The 17,339-nt window shown below is 44.0% G+C and overlaps 1 protein-coding gene across 1 annotated transcript; it reads right to left on the bottom strand.

Moving 5' to 3' along the window:
- Nucleotides 1–7,747: 7,747 nt before the first annotated feature.
- Nucleotides 7,748–15,191, bottom strand: LOC106577363 (uncharacterized). The gene is made up of 6 exons (XM_014155324.3): nucleotides 14,829–15,191; nucleotides 13,644–13,775; nucleotides 13,241–13,305; nucleotides 12,735–12,844; nucleotides 10,931–12,522; nucleotides 7,748–10,065 (listed from the first exon to the last, which is right to left on the bottom strand). The coding sequence occupies exons 1-6, from the start codon at nucleotides 15,004–15,006 to the stop codon at nucleotides 9,941–9,943; spliced, it is 2,202 nt and encodes a 733-aa protein (XP_014010799.3). The 5' UTR covers nucleotides 15,007–15,191; the 3' UTR covers nucleotides 7,748–9,940.
- Between the last annotated feature and the right edge of the window lie 2,148 nt (nucleotides 15,192–17,339).

The following is a 17,339-nucleotide window of genomic DNA, read 5'->3' as shown; positions in this document are numbered from 1 at the left end:
ATAACAGGATGCATTTGTATCACTTAATATGGAGATGGTAGGTTGGGTACATGTGAGAGGCATTACAGCCTGTTGGGTTTTCTTCTTGGTTTCATATGTCTATGGTGTGAATGTGGATATGTGTGTGTGGTGTGAATGTGAGTGTGTGTGAGTGTGTGTGCGTATGCGCTTCTACGTTAACTTTGTCCACCTCTACCCCCCCCCCCCCCCCCCCCACACACACACACACACACACTAAACAATGCTTTATTATTAAATACACTGTAAAATGTGATGTTGTTTTTAAAAGAAGACAGCTTTCCCCTATCATGCATGGCAGGATGTGTAGGCGCTATGCAATCAACATCCGTTACAAATATCCATCAAACAACAGGGCAGTGGGAACTAAAAGTTCATGGTCCCCCAGACCACCCCCCCCCCTCCTCCAGATCACCCTCCCCCTCCTCCAGATCATCCCCCCTCCTCCATATCACCCCCTCCCCTCCTCCAGATCACCCCCCCTCCTCCAGATCACCCTCCCCCCTCCTCCAGATCACCCTCCCCCCTCCTCCAGATCACCCCCCCTCCTCCAGATCACCCCCCCTCCTCCAGATCACCCTCCCCCTCCACCCCTCCCCCAGATCACCCTCCCCCCTCCTCTAGATCACTCTCCACCCCTCCCCCAGATAATCCTCTCCCTCCCCAAGATCACCAGCCCCCAGTCCACCATCCCCCCTCCCCCAGATCACCCTCTCCCAGATCACCCTCCCCCCTCCCCCAGATAATCCTCTCCCTCCCCCAGATAATCCTCACCCTCCCCCAGATCACCATCCCCCAGATCATCCTCCACCCTCCCCCAGATCACCCTCCCCCCTCCTCTAGATCACTCTCCAACCCTCCCCCAGATAATCCTCTCCCTCCCCCAGACCACCTCCACCCCTCCCCTAGAACTCCCCAACTTACAGTGCATTTATCTCCTGTTCTTAAACACGTCAACATTTGAGGGTACAAAATGCACACTGCATCAACTACAGCTACTAAAGAGACAATAGAAAAATACATAGTAAAATGTTTAACCTTTAATACCTTGGCTATCTAGTTGTCATGAAAGGATCAGAGATCAGAGACTTTTACATGAAGCGGAAGTATCACAGTAGACAGAATACAGTTCTATATCAGTAAAATACATCCCTTCAGCGTGTTTTTCCCAGGCTACTGAGAGTTAGTGGTGAAAGGCTGTCACTTGTAGACCAGGACATTTACAACCTCCATTATAGAGAAGAACAGTGCTTTAGTTATACATGGATGGATCCTCCATTCCGGTTCTCACGGTTTCCAACCACATTCAATCCACAACACAGGGCCTGCGGTAACCAAGATAAAAAGGGCTCAATTCAGAGATATAGTCTGTTTGGATGGATCACGCTGCCTGAGGAGGGTGCTGCTTGTTCCATGTATTCAAAAAAACTTTCAAAACAGAATCTTCAAACATACCAATCTGTGTCTTGCTCTGTTGTGGAAAAACGGAAAAGAAACCTTGATGGAAACGTTTCATTTTTCCACCAACAGCTGCTAAACAAAAAAACCCAGATCTCTTCATGTGCATCTTTAGTTTCTTTGTTTATTTGATAAACCCTATTTGCATTTGGAAACAGCTTGGGTAATTTGACTGGGGACTGACAATTTGCCTGTAAGGAGATAACTGTAGTTCAAACATTTTCTCTCTGTCTCTTCTTTACTCTGCACTTGGCATTCATCAGTGTGTGTGTGTGTGTGTGTGTGTGTGTGTGTGTGTGGGGGTTTATTGCGAACATCCATGTGTTCTAGTGTCCTATGTGTCAGCCTGTGTATGAAGATCTATGAACATGTGGTGTGTTTGTGTGACAGAGAGAAAGAGAAAGAACTCATCATTGCTGCATGGACTTAATGTGAGACAGACGAGATGAAAGTACCACAGCAGCCCATCATTGGCTACCACTATCACCATAGAAACAGGCGTGACCTTATAAAGGTCATGGGAAGTTTGGGACATCCATACCCCAGTCAGCTGACAGGTTTGTTTTTGTGTATCCCTTGTGGCTCAGTTGATAGAGCATGGCACTTCAACACTAGGGTGGTCGGTTCAATTCCCAAGGGGGACCAGTATACAAAATGTATCCTCCTGTAAGAGCGCCTGCCAAAATGTAAATATCTGTGCATTCCCTTGAAAACGTCCATGTTGTGTATTTTAACCCTTCAGAATAAAAGCCTGAACTCTATGGAAAGATGAGGCTGTCATGAACACGATGGTGCTCTCCTACCTCCACAAGCCCCACCGGGACTCGTTTGTATTACTATTTGATTCTTCTCACTTTTGTTTGTATTTTCACTTGCTTTGGCAATGTAAACATATGTTTCCCATGCCAATAACTGAATGCCATTGAATTGAAATTGAATTGAGTCTCAGTGCTCAGTGAGAGAGAGAGCCTCATGGACAAACTCAATGGCAGACCTGAACAGCTGGAGATCCACTCACAGTCGGTCTCTTAATGCAGTCCTGCCACACATAATGAACTGAGGCCCTGCACAGCAGGATACATTTTACTCAGGAGCACACAAGTAGTCTCGGCTAGCTAGCTAGCATCTACTGCTACCTCCTAGCCACACAACAGAGCAACAACAAACCCACACTCATCTCAACAACCTCTGCCTTAAAGTCTGTTGAGTGTCTGTTATGACAATGTGCTGATATAAAAGTTATTTGCGGATCTTCCTTTCATGGTTTTTAAAACAACAATTGGCCAATAAAGCAGCAGATCAAAAGCTAACAGCCTACGCTAGCTCCACGCATCACCTCATTCTCCTCAGGGGGAGATTTGGCACCTCACTGCAAAGCCCGGCAACACAATTACCTCAGCCTAAACCTGTCAGCAGACTATTACAGCAGCTCGTGTGTGTGTTCGTGTGTGTGTGTCAACACACCATTACAGCCCAAGCCACCTATTATGGGGATAGGGGAGGGAGTCCAAAGCCATTGTAGCGAAAAGGTGTTGTCAGATATAGGCTGGCGGAATGTGGCTACAGGGTATTTGATGGCGGAGGTTGGCCTATAGAGCAATCATGGTTCTAAAAACATGGTTAAATCTGTAGGTTCTCCTCAGCACCCTTAATACTGAACACTGATGGTATGGTGCTGCTGATGGAAGGTTCTGGAAGAACACTGATGGTATGGTGCTGCTGATGGAAGGTTCTGGAAGAACACTGATGGTATGGTGCTGCTGATGGAAGGTTCTGGAAGAACACTGATGGTATGGTGCTGCTGATGGAAGGATCTGAAAGAACACTGATGGTATGGTGCTGCTGATGGAAGGATCTGATCTGGAAGAACACTGATGGTATGGTGCTGCTGATGGAAGGTTCTGGAAGAACACTGATGGTATGGTGCTGCTGATGGAAGGATCTGATCTGGAAGAACACTGATGGTATGGTGCTGCTGATGGAAGGATCTGAAAGAACACTGATGGTATGGTGCTGCTGATGGAATGATCTGGAAGAACACTGATGGTATGGTGCTGCTGATGGAAGGTTCTGGAAGAACACTGATGGTATGGTGCTGCTGATGGAAGGATATGGAAGAACACTGATGGTATGGTGCTGCTGATGGAAGGATATGGAAGAACACTGATGGTATGGTGCTGCTGATGGAAGGATATGGAAGAACACTGATGGTATGGTGCTGCTGATGGAAGGATATGGAAGAACACTGATGGTATGCTGCTGCTGATGGAAGGATATGGAAGAACGCTGATGGTATGGTGCTGCTGATGGAAGGATATGGAAGAACACTGATGGTATGGTGCTGCTGATGGAAGGATATGGAAGAACACTGATGGTATGGTGCTGCTGATGGAAGGATATGGAAGAACACTGATGGTATGGTGTTGGAAGGTTCTGGAAGAACACTGATGGTATGGTGCTGCTGATGGAAGGATCTGGAAAAAGATCAACTGAAAAACATAAACAGAGGTTACAGTAGATTAGAACTGAAAGATGGTGCTCCATCATGCAAACATCCTGATAGAAATAACATTCTGAAGTTGGATGGTGATTGACCTTTCACCTTTATTCCAGGGATGTGTACAACTTTAGCCTAAAACATATAGTAACCTTGTCCTTACTGTAACATCCACATAATACTTTTTGTTTTCCACTAGAGTGACTCCACATTATATTCTGCATTGTTTAAAACGCACTGATTAAACCTCCTAGCCACACAACCTTACAGGTAGACATGCAACATATTCCATCCAGCCTGTATGGTACAGCCTGAAATATAAACGTGGAGGTCCCCTCCCCTGTTCAATGGAGCATTCCAGGCAGCCCCTTTCCTCCGAAATAGCCCTGATGAGGGAGGCCCCCAGGGAGGAAGGGATGCTATGTGAATCACCCCCAGTCAGCTGCTCTCTCCATGGGCTCGGTTGGTCATACCTGGGGGCCTCTGAATGGAGCCCTCAGGTAAAGCACTGTTGAAACAAATCTAAAGCTGGCTAATGACACGCACTGTGAAACTCTGCACAGGTCATTTACCCTGCTGACAGGCTGGGGCCTCTTCTCTCTGGTGCACTCGCTCTCCTCATACACTGGGAGGTAATCTACATTAGGAAAACACACCTCTCTCTCTCAAGGTTTACTTACTCTCTCCCACCACAGCATGGGAAAGCTATCGGAGATCAGTAGAGACAAAGCAATATCCTTTTACAATAATAAATAAAAAAACATGATTATACTGTATGTATGAAAGATGATCCATGCCAATGTTTTCCCTTTCACCAGCTCCTGAAGAGAAATTCAACCAGAGAGAGGAAGGGTAGAACGTTCCATATGACTTGGGATGGAGCTACAGTGGTGAGGTGAAGCAGATTAGTCTGTGGAGAAAGTCAAATTCCCAAATGTATTTTTTATTTATTGAACTAGGCAAGTCAGTTAAGAACAAATTCTTATTTACAATGACGGCCTACCCCGGCCAGAACCTAACCAGGACGATGCTGTGTGCCGCCCTATGGGACTCCCAATCACGTCTGGATGTGATACAGCCTGGATTGGAAACAGGGACTGTAGTGACACCTCTTGCACGGAGATGCAGTGCCTAAGACCGCTGCGCCACTCGGGAGCCCTTGAACACTCAAATACCTTCCAGGAAAATAGATGTCCATCAGAAAATGTAGATGAAATTCATTATTAGTTTCATCTGGTTTGTTTGTAGCTTCCATGTGATGGGGGGGGGGGGGGGGTCCAACGAAAGTCCACTGGTCTTCTTCCCTCCCTCTGTACCACTGTGAATAAATAGATGACTACATTTAGCTTTTGTTTCTGTTCTGAATAAAGGAAGTAGCCTACAATCCCTACTTTACCAATCCTGTACTTCAACAGATACAAATTAAGTGATCCAAAGTCTAAAAAAATATAGTTGAAGTCAGAAGTTTACATACACCTTAGCCAAATACATTTAAACTCAGTTGTTCACAATTCCTGGCATTTAATCCTAGTAAAAAGTCCCTGTCTTAGGTCAGTTAGGATCACCACTTTACTTTAAGAATGTGAGATGTCAGAATAATAGTAGAGAGAATGATTTATATCAGCTTTTATTTCTTTCATCACATTCCCAGTGGGTCAGAAGTTTGCATACACTCAATTCGTATTTGGTAGCATTGCCTTTAAATTCTTTAACTTGGGTGAAACGTTTTGGGTAGCCTTCCACAAGCTTCCCACAATAAGTTGGGTGAATATTGGCCCATTCCTCGAGACAGAGCTGGTGTAACTGAATCAGGTTTGTAGGCCTCCTTGCTCGCACATGGTTTTTCAGTTCTGCCCATACATTTTCTATAAGATTGGAGGTCGGGGCTTTGTGATGGCCACTCCAATACCTTGACTTCTTTGTCCTTAAGCCATTTTGCCACAACTTTGGAAGTATGCTTGGGGTCATTGTCCATTTGGAAGACCCATTTGCGACCAAGCTTTATATTCCTGACTGATGTCTGATAATCTAGTTAGATTTTTGTTTCATCAGACCAGAGGACATTTCTCCAAAAAAGTACAATCTTTGTCCCCATGTGCAGTTGCAAACCGTAGTCTGGCTTTTTATTACGGTTTTGGAGCAGTGGCTTCTTCCTTGCTGAGCGGCCTTTCAGGTTAAGTCGATATAGTATCTATATCCACAGTTTTACTGTGGATATAGATACTTTTGTACCTGTTTCCTCCAGCATCTTTACAAAATCCTTTGCTGTTGTTCTGAGATTGATTAGCACTTTTCGCACCAAAGTACGTTAATCTTTAGGAGACAGAATGCGTTTCCTTACTGAGCGGTATGACGGCTGCGTGGTCCCATGGTGTTTATACTAGCGTACGATTGTTTGTACAGATGAATGTTTTACCTTGAATGTTTGGAAATTGCTCTCAAGGATAAACCAGACTGGTGGTGGTCTACCATTTTTTTTTCTGAGGTCTTGGCTGATTTCTTTTGATTTTCCCATGATGTCAAGCAAAGAGGCACTGAGTTTGAAGGTAGGCCTTGAAATACATCCACAGGTACACCTCCAACTGACTCAAATGATGTTAATTAGCCTATCAGAAGCTTCTAAAGCCATGACATAATTTTCTGGAATTGTCCAAGCTGTTTAAAGGCACAGTCAACTTAGTGTATGTAAACTTCTGTCCCACTGGAATTGTGATACAGTGAATTATAAGTGAAATAATCTGTATGTAAACAATTGTTGGAAAAATGAATTGTGTCATGCACAAAGTAGATGTCCTAACCGACTTGCCAAAACTTTAATGTTTAAATGTACTGTTGAAGTCAGAAGTTTACACTTAAGTTGGAGTTACTAAAACTAGTTTTTCAACCACTCCACAAATGTCTTGTTAACAAACTACACATCCAGTAGATGTACACTAAACAGGAACATTCAAAAGACAGAATTTAAACCATTACCATGGCAACACGATGGGCAGCCATTACTGTCTAACGCCAGACTAACAGCAATACAATCATTCTGTTCCCACAAAGCAGACCTTGTGGTGTGGACACACAGTGTTCACTATTACAGAAATCCATTAATCCATCAGCAGGTAGGATATTGTTGGCCTCAACACCTGTTGGCCTCACAGGTTTCATCAGATAGTTGAAATAAATGGTCGTCATCATCATAACTATAATCATAGTCATAAAGCCATCTTTATGCCCACGCCAAACTGTCCTGCCATTTAGATTTACTGTCAATGTGCTGCTGAAGAGAGAGAGGAGGGTGAACACACACACACACACACTTCCCTGTGGGCACACCCACCCACACAGGTGTGTTCTACCTGAGCTCTACTCTGGCAGGCACAAAATGGCTCCCATCAGAAATGGCTGGGGCGCTCCCATCAGAAATGGCTGGGGCGCTCCCATCAGAAATGGCTGGGGGGGGTCTCATTAGAAATGGCTGGGGGGGCTCTCATCAGAAGTACACTGGTGAATTCTCAAGGGAGTACAAAGACACACACTGTACCACACACAATACGGCAGGTGTGGAAGACAAATTAGATTCAATATGAATATAATCCCTCAATGATCTAATATCGTCCACCGTGAGAGATATTAGCTGTTCACAACGTCTGACTTGTAGTTGAATGAGAAACTTACAAAATTGCTCATTGCCATGTCTGTCATCATTCTTTAAATAAGCCACACCAGTGGAGGCTGGTGGGAAGAGCCACACGTGAGTTGGAATGAATCTGAGAGGAAAGGTAGCATGTTTTGATGATAGTTTAATGGTGGTTTTGACTCAGAATGAATAACACATCTAGTAATATTGCATAAGTGGCATGATACTGTGGTCTTTCTGTTCATACCACTGTGACCTGTGCAAATATGGACCACCGTAAGAAATAAAAACAAAGTAACTATAACAACGTAAAGAAACTTAAAATGCAATAAAAAAAAACAAGATGGTGAAAAAGTCAAATCTAGTCAGTAGTGACATACTCAAGTAAAAATGAAAGGAAAACCAACTTTCTTTTCTAACACATTGGGTTTTAATAAAGTCGCAAGAGTACTTCAACATAACACTGTCTTGTTTCACAGCCGAGCTGCAGTCTCTAAAAACACTGCTTTGATCATCTTTGATTACAAAATGTGAAAGAACCTTTTGATGTATTTTGATGAAACAGTATATGCCAGGTGGTTTTGGTCAACACAGTAGTTTTTAGGTATAACTGGTCACCTCTGGTAGATAGATAAAGACACTAAAAACAAATCTGATGGAGAGGCACAGCTCTACCTCTCTCCAAGTCATAACCTGTCTCTACAGTCAATGAGACATGACTGATACAATGGAGCCATTGAGATAACAGAAGTAGATACAGAACCTCTTCCTCATAGTATTATCCCTAGGGCCCTGTATTTTACACCACCAAGTGACAAGCCAGGATTTCAACCTTTATTTAAAGCTTTTAGCTAAGTTTCCTTCCAATCGGCGACAGGTTTTTATGGGAAAATTCAAAAATCAGAAGAACTGGATAAAAGGCTGTGTGCGATGACTTAGCACACATAAAAATGACTTTTGCCGTTAAATTCTCACACACTGAATAAAAAAAAACCAAGTTAAATGGGCTCCCGAGTGGCGCAGTGGTCTGAGACACTACTTCTCAGTGCAAGGGGAGTCACTACAGTCCCTGGTTCGAATCCAGGCCGTCATTGTAAATAATAATTTGTTCTGGACTTGCCTAGTTAAACAAAGGTAAGATTTTCAACTCTGCTGATGGCTTTGTCACTACAAATGTTGCATTATATAGCAAATGTGCCCACTTTGGTTTTGACACGCGCTCCAGCCAACAGCTCACAGATGCCTATAGCCTACAGGATGAGATTATTACGGACAAAAGAGACAGATTCTTACTTATTTGTCAAACGGCAGCCAAGCATCGATCATCACGTCACCAGAATAAGGCTCTTGATATTTAATGGAAAGGAGCATCATCACAGACTTTCACCACCCTGTGAAGGTAATCAGAACTTCTTTAATACGTAGCTTAATAAACTGCATGCTTTTAGGAGTCGTAGTGCGAGGGCCACACAACGGATCATCGCGTGACTCAAAGTTTACGTCGACATGATGGCTATTATATCAATATTTGAGCATAAAAGGCGTTCCGCATGCATTTTACAGAAACAAAAATATCCCATCTTGTCTAGCGTATATTGTTTTGTCGACATTTGGACAAGTTTACTGACAAATTTGCCGTTTCCATCAGGTCTGTGGTGACTTTCCCGACTCACATAAGAAGTTTGGACGGAAACCTGGTTAGTGTTGGTGTTATTGTCATTTCTGGATAAGGTGCAAAACACAAGGTACTAATATACCACATGTCAATACATGCAGTGTAAAGATAATGTACTATAATGTTGCTGAGTTACAGCAACAAGGTGAGTTCTGGACCTACAGTTCATCTGAAAGATACTGTTGGAAGACAGTAGAACAGATCTCCTCATTGCTCATCAAGATGACTCATTATCTACTTGGAATGTCAACAGACTAACGTGTAAAAAAAAGAAAAAAAAGGTGACAATCTCCTTTGAGGTGCTGTAAAGGCATTACAAGCCAACTGCTTGCTATGACTCCAGATAAAGTGTTTCTGCTGTATATTCTACTCAACTTTTCAGTGACCTCCAGAAACAACAACAGTGAGAATATAAGCAACTAAAAAAGTGCAGCAGCTCTCAAACAACAGAAACCAATTCATCTCCAGTAAAGACCAGAGGTGTGTGTGTGTGTGTGTGTGTGTGTCAAGCAGTATAGCTCCGTAACGCAACACCGTTCTAGTAGCACCGACAGTGTTCTGTGAAGAAACCGTGAGAAATGTTTATGGTACCTACCTAGCATAGGATAGCTACTCTATAGGTATTCTGGTTAACTGTGTATTAATCTAGTGTGCCATTGCTTAGTCACAGAGGAAGTCCCCCTGCTTTTAGGGAGGTTTCCCTGGTCCTTCTTCTGGCTATGGCCTCCTGCTTCTTCCTCTCAATCTCCTCCTCCGTGCATCTCCCTGTCATCTGACTGTTGACAAACACTGAGAAACAAATCAGATTACATGGAAATAGGACTCTGACTGCAATTGAAAAGCTTAAAGACAGAATGTGCCTACAGTGACTGACAGATAAAAAGCACAGACAATGAGTGTATCAATTTTTATGCACAAAAAGTTAATACATTTACACATTTACTCAGCCTTTCCAACTTTGAAAATACATAATTGAATAGAAATGAAGCTCTTCAGTTCTAAAGTACACCTCCAAACCTCTCAAAGCCCTGACCAATAGCCATCTATTTACCTCCTAACCTCTCAGAGCCCTGACCCAACAGCCATCTATTTACCTCCTAACCTCTCAAAGCCCTGACCCAACAGCCATCTATTTACCTCCTAACCTCTCAGAGCCCTGACCCAACAGCCATCTATTTACCTCCTAACCTCTCAGAGCCCTGACCCAACAGCCATCTATTTACCTCCTAACCTCTCAGAGCCCTGACCCAACAGCCATCTATTTACCTCCTAACCTCTCAGAGCCCTGACCCAACAGCCATCTATTTACCTCCTAACCTCTCAGAGCCCTGACCCAACAGCCATCTATTTACCTCCTAACCTCTCAGAGCCCTGACCCAACAGCCATCTCTTCAGTAAACTTGACTGCCTCCATTAGATGTGTTTTGTCATGTACTTGACAAGTTTAAAACCTGCCTACACTGGCTGACTATGGGGAGCTCTTCTCTTCAGTACACTGGACTAGCTTGACTTCCAGGGATAAGTGGATAACGCTTTGAGTAAACTTCCTGATTGGCCTAATGTGTTGTTAGGGGCCAACATGTAATGTAATACTAGAGCTAAACTGACAAGTGGAGGATTATTGTTTTGCCTTTTTATGGGGTAAAAAGCTCACCTTTGTTGCCGATGGCGGCCGAGTCCGACAGATGTCTCTTGAACGATGATGCATGATGGGAATTTGAATTTGGGAGGGTTCTCGCCGACACTGTCCGTGGCATGACAGACTTTGAGTTCTCTGCTTGGAAGGTTCTAACTCCAAGGGATCCTAGGCCAAATGTTCCCCAGCCTGGAGCACCCCTCAGCTGAGTAAACTTGCCCAGACCCTCAGCGCTGCCTGGATGGCTCTGGGACATGACTGTATGATGTCCGACCCAAACATTTCCTGCTTTCGCTGGAATGTTCCATCCCTGAAAGTGCACAGGGGTGCAGCTCCTATCTCCTGGTGCTGAGTTTGAGTGGCCAGACGTGCAGGTGGTTGACTGTTTACTGCTAGGACCACCTACAGCCCTATCCATAGTCATAGACCCCTCTCTCGCTGTAGCCAGAGGGGCGGTTGGAGGGGCTTTCGGTTTGCTCTCCTGGACGCGGACCTCAGTGGCATCCGTGGTTGCGGTGGCGTCCTCGGACAGCGGCTGACTGTTGGAGATCCTCTCCACGTCGTCACACACCTGATACAGCAGTTCGTCATCGTCACCTTCGTCGTCGTTCCACAGCGACTCAGAGTCAAACAGGGACTGGAGGTCCTCCTCTGAGATGTCTTTGAAAGCGGAGTCTGGGGCTGTAGTTCCACGTGAGGTTGTGGCCGTGCTCACCCCCTCAGCAGAGTCTCTACTGGGGCCCCTACTCCCCACGGCTGCAGACAAGCCGGGCCTGGGTCTCTCAGCCTGGGCCTCTCCAACAGTGAGGGACGGTCTGGGTGCTTCTTTGGTTGTCGGAGCCATATTCACCTGGAAACAAAGGTTGGGCTCCAGCAGGAAAGTGCTTCTGCTGGTGGGCTTGGGTTTAGGACATGGCTCAGTGAGGCCACCTCTGTTTGAGGGTTGAAGGTGTGTGCTTGTCCCCTTCCAGACAGAGTGAGAGGGCAGGCTGATAGGATTAGAGGTAGTAGAGGAGGGTGGTAGGGTCTTTTCTGTATCTGTTAGCAGCTGTGTGTTGTCTCTGTCAGTGCTCAGAGTCAGTGAGCTGCTGGGTTTAGGGGACAGCGTTTTCAGCCCCTCAGGATTCTGGGTCATCTCCAACACGATAGGGTCATTGAGAAGGTCATCATCCTCCCAGTCAAAGTCCTCGTCTTTCACCACAGTCGTTGTGGCGTTCCACTGTCCTACTTCCTCTTTACCAGTACGAGCCGATGAACCAGACGTGCTTCCCCCACCAGGCTTGACTTCCGACACTTTGACGAGGTCATCGGCAGTGAGATGGCTGACCCCAACTTGAACCTTGACCTCCTGAGAACAGGTGGAGGAGTTCGACCCTTGGCTGAGCCGTCCGATGACTCGCTGCGTCGGCCCGTCGAACAGAGCGTTAAGCTCTGCCTCTACCTGCTGGGCTGATGACGACATTGTCGTCGGGCCCTTGGGTTCCTCCCCGTGCCGGTTGTTGATTATGGTATTGTTTGTGTGTTCAGTACACTTCCTCTCTTTGTCCTGCTGGTGCATGTTGATGTCAAACTGCCTGGCCAGCTGCATCAAGTCCTCCACTGAGCTTTTCCTGTAGAGAGGAGAGGATGAAGTGAGTGGATGAACGAACAAGGAATATATTGAGGAACCTTTGAAGAAGCTAGTATAAGCACTAGCAAGAATGATCTGATTAAGAGAATTACTGGAAAAGACTATTGGACGAGAAATAAACCTAACATGTTAAATAAAAGGTTTTGAACTTGTCAACCTGATTACACAAGTGATTTGTACAAGTTCACTCACCGAGTGGATTTCTTCCTTGCTTTGGGCGGGCGTACCTCTGGGGTACAGGGGACAGCACTGTCCCCAATCCACTGGAGCAGAGGACTATCCACAGAGACATGCTGGGCATCCTGGAAAATGAAGACATGGTTTACAACAGCTGGTTTGTGTGCTGTGACCAACCTAAAGCTTTGGGACTACTTTCAAGCCAGGGCCCAGGCTTTAACCTCCAGTGCTTCAAGAAGTACCAGATTTAGAATGTCTTCTTTCAAAGAATCTCTTTCCATCCACTGAAACAAATCAACACAGTAGAATGCAGTCTTTTACATTTTAATATAACGAGGCCTTTATATCCACAGTAACACATGATTCAAAAACATGTCGGTGCTGCAGGGCACCAGCATCTATTAATTTCTTTTATTTAACCAGGAAGTCAGTTAAGAACAAATTCGTATTTACAATGACGGCCTGCTACTCCATCTATCAATGGACCTCAGTGACACGGTGAACATGTTTTATATACTGACCTTAGGAGCGATCCGATTGACAATGTCTGATATCTCAACAACTCTGGTGTTGCTGGGCCCTTCCCCTGGAGAATAAGGACAGCAACAGTTAGCCTTCTGTTGGCACATATATATAGTAATCCCAATGACCTTGGGCATAAAGGCCACTAGCGGAAACTGGAAGCAGCCTGTGTGTCGGCTCTGTGATCTGTGGAGGAATGAAACACATGACCTCCTATCCACTGAGACACCATCATGTACTGGCTTTGAGAAGAACAACAAAAACATGAGTGGATTGAGGATGACACATGATGATCTGATAGGTGTGAGGAGAATGAGGAAGAGGAGGAATGAAGGATATGCTAATGTTAAAGCTAAATCAGCCTTTTGCTCATCAAGTGACTTAACAACACCATCATCATACCACTTCCAGCAGGAGTAGGTGATGCCGGGTCCCATATGATGTCCTGTAAAACATCTCCATCGCCGGGGGAATCAGCAGGGTTGTTTAAGCCCGTGTATCTGCCCCTCGCTCGTCGTTTGGGGGTCTGCAAATCTGGAGGGAACGAGACCAACTGTAAGGAGGTCACTAGACATACTAAATAGGTGAACAACAAATGGGGTCTACCTGGTCACACATGAGTACAATAGGGAGAGCATCAGCACATGTGCGACTAGGGGCTAATGCATTGTTCAGTTATGTATGGAGCCATGTCATCGTGGAATGCTCTGCCACCAGACGTTACTCAGGGAAAAAGTCTGTTTAGCTTTAAAAATATATTTTAAAATAACCTATTACATCACCTCTGCTCTTTCTAAAGATTATATATATATATATTTTTAAATATAATTTAACCTTTATTTAACAAGGCAAGTCAGTTTAAGAACAAATTATTATTTACAGTGACGGCCTACCCTGGTCAAACCCTAGTGACGCTGGGCCAATTGTGCGCCGCCTTATGGAACTCCCAATCACGGCCGGTTGTGATACAGCCTAGAATCGAACCAGGGTCTGCAGTGACGCCTCTAGCACTGAAGATGCAGTGCCTTAGACCGCTGCACCACTCGGGACGCCCAAAATCTCATTTAACTGTATATAAGAATATGAATATGTTAATAGTGTGTAAATAGTATTTTTGTTGTCTCTTGGTGTCTTTCTAATATACAACTTATTATTTTTTATATTTGTATATAATGTCCTTGTCTATAACTGTTTTGTACTTTGTAATTTATTTGTACGTTTTATGTGGACCCCAGGAAGAGTAGCTGCTACATGTGCTGTAGTTAATTAAAGGTTACAATTAAAATTAAAAAGTTAATGGGGATCCTAATAAACAAAACCAACGTTTTGGAACGTTCAGATAGAAATAGAACGAGGAATCACATCAGCTCTATACATTGCATTTCTATCTGCAACGTTGAAGAACGTTTGGCAACTGAAGGTGTCCCTGGCTAGCGACGTCTCTGCCCAGCTACTTAACGTTAGAGCTGTTTATCCTGCAACCTACACGAAAGTTTCACAACGTTAGCTATTGAGTCTAGATGTTGTTAGCTACCCAACTAGCTGGTTAGCAATACCGTTCCCGTGCACTTTTGGCAACCATCTTACCTTTAGAACGAGTATGTGGTGACTTCCTGACAGAAGGTGAAGATTGTGGTGTCAGTTTCGGGCTTTTACCCGATTTGTTTGTTCTCAACCTTTTTTGAGAAAATGTGGAAACATGACTCCAGATTTCACTTAAGTCATTTGAACCAGTGTTAGGGTCATGCTTTCTTGGATTTGGCATATTTCGTCGTCAGTTTTCTTGTTCATCATTTGACTTTACCATAGATGACTTGACCGTTTAAACGCAAATTGAATCGTTTGTCATTATCCGATTGCTTATCTTCGTGGGTAAAAGTGTGCTGTGTTTGTGTTCAGCATGTACGCCGCCATGATGTTGTGTGACGTCACGCCAAATGCATAAAGTGAAGTTGCCCCCAGACACTGAACTGAGATCAGTTTTTCGATTTGACTCACTTTTTGTAACATAAGAGTTATGGCAACTAGGATGTTTACTAGTGATGCTGAAATACGTAAGAAAACGAACCTGCTTTGTTTAGCAGTAAGTTACTGAAGTTTATTTGCAATAGTCCATATGTATTAAATACATCAAATAAAAGTTTATTTGTCACGTGCGCCGAATACAACAGGTTTAGACCCTACAGTGAAATGCTTACTTACAGGCTCTAACCAATAGTGCAAAAAAGGTTTTAGGTGAACAATAGGTAAGTAAAGAAATAAAAACAACAGTAAAAAGACAGTGAAAAACAGTAGCGAAGCTACATACAGACACCGGTTAGTCAGGCTGATTGAGGTAGTATGTACATGTAGATATGGTTAAAGTGACTATGCATATATGATGAACAGAGAGTAGCAGTAGCGTAAAAGAGGGGGTGGTGGGTGGTGGGACACAATGCAGATAGTCCGGGTAGGTAGTGTCGTGTCTTTGGCTATGCCGGATTAAGTGATATGACATGCTAACTTATAAAATGATTTCTCTGTAATTAATATTACCTGATTAAGCTAATCATGTAAATGTAATTAACTAGAAAGTCGGGGCACCACGGAAGAACGTTTATAGAGCTGTTATCTTCCGAATAAACTCTTAAAATACTTTGTAATATTTTACATCAATAGCAGTCAATATTAACCCTTGTCTTATTTTCAGTCTCATAATGAAAGTTGTAAATTCTTGGTTATCTTCACGAACCCTGGCTAACAAGTTGAATCAGCAATACAAAATTGGGTTTAATTATTTATTTACTAAATACCTAAACTAATCACACAGAATTACAAATACACAGAATACAATGATGTCATACAGAAAATGTCCTGGTGGACGGAACCTCTATGAAAGCTGGTTACACAAAGGAAAGGGGGTTGGGCTTGAATGAAAGAGCGGGAAGATTTAGGAACAGAGAAACAGCAGCTATGCTATCGTAAATACATTATCTTATGCATTCTAAATTACCGCCCATTTGGAAAAGGAAAATGCAATAAATATTTACTCTGAGCTGCGCTTCGGTAGATTGGTCGTAGATGCTGGCCGGGTTGGCCAACAGATCTCCCTGTTTTCGGAAGAATGTCAATGGTGGTCAATTAGATATGTGGTGGTATCTTCGTCCGTCTGTTAGACTGGATCCGTCGTCCGTCCTTTCCTAGCCCACGTTACAGCGGCCGCTGCTAACTCAACGGCTAGGAAGTAGCACTTCTGTAGTGAATAAGCTCAAAGTTCATACCAGTTCATACCAGAGCTCACGCCGAGGTTGGCTTAGTTCTGTACTTGACATGTGTGTCCTTCTAACGTAGAGGCTGCAGACCTCCCGTACTGGAACCAACGTGGTTATCTTTTCGTCAAAGGATTATATAGTGGAGAGGGGGAGGGAGGTGTTTCATCATTTATAACCCCTGTCTCTTCACAGGGTTGGGCCACTGATCGAGCAGGGCACTTTCCTTATGAAAACCCAAATCTCTCATTCGGAAGCTAAAATTACATTTAATCTCCTAACAAACATTTTCAATATCAAACATTTCAATTGCATAACAATTCCATGTGACTCTGATAACTAGAGGGCGTATACTTTCTCAGATACAGTTTATGTCGTCCTGTCATCAGTCATAATGTCTCAGATGACAACCGAACTGACATACATACTCATTACGTTCCCAAGCATATTTCCAACTGGTTTTATGAACAAAATATGTGGTACCTTTCCCCATTTGTTTGATGTTCCCAGACTCTCTATATTTAACACAGGCTATTCAAGTCCTTCAGTAGATTCAGAGAGGGGAAGGGAGAAAGGTATTTATGGGGGGGGGGGGGGTCATAAACCTTACCCACAGGCCAACGTCATGACAGTAGCCAATGTGCGAGAGCACTGGTTTGTCGGGCCAATTGAGGTAATATGTACATATGTACATGAATATATAGTTAAAGTGACTGTGCATAGTATATGATGAACAGAGAGTAGCAGCAGCAAAAAAGAGGGGTTGGGGGGGCAAACAATGCAAATAGTCCAGGTAGCCATTTGATTACCTGTTCAGGAGTCTTATGGCTTGGGGGTAAATACTGTGGAG

The sequence above is a fragment of the Salmo salar genome, chromosome 18 (genome assembly GCF_965601325.2).
Source record: "Salmo salar chromosome 18, fSalSal1, whole genome shotgun sequence".
Taxonomy (NCBI): domain Eukaryota; kingdom Metazoa; phylum Chordata; class Actinopteri; order Salmoniformes; family Salmonidae; genus Salmo; species Salmo salar.
This window is presented reverse-complemented; position numbering and strand designations above follow the sequence as displayed.

Bases quoted from the DNA above. Each gene is read 5' to 3' on its own strand.
- LOC106577363 (XM_014155324.3), bottom strand. From the start codon at position 15,006: ATGCCAAATCCAAGAAAGCATGACCCTAACACTGGTTCAAATGACTTA. The intron at 12,523-12,734 runs GTGAGTGAACTT...TCCTCTCTACAG, and splicing joins GCAAGGAAGAAATCCACTCG to GAAAAGCTCAGTGGAGGACT. The intron at 10,066-10,930 runs GTGAGCTTTTTA...TTTGTTTCTCAG, and splicing joins GGCCGCCATCGGCAACAAAG to TGTTTGTCAACAGTCAGATG.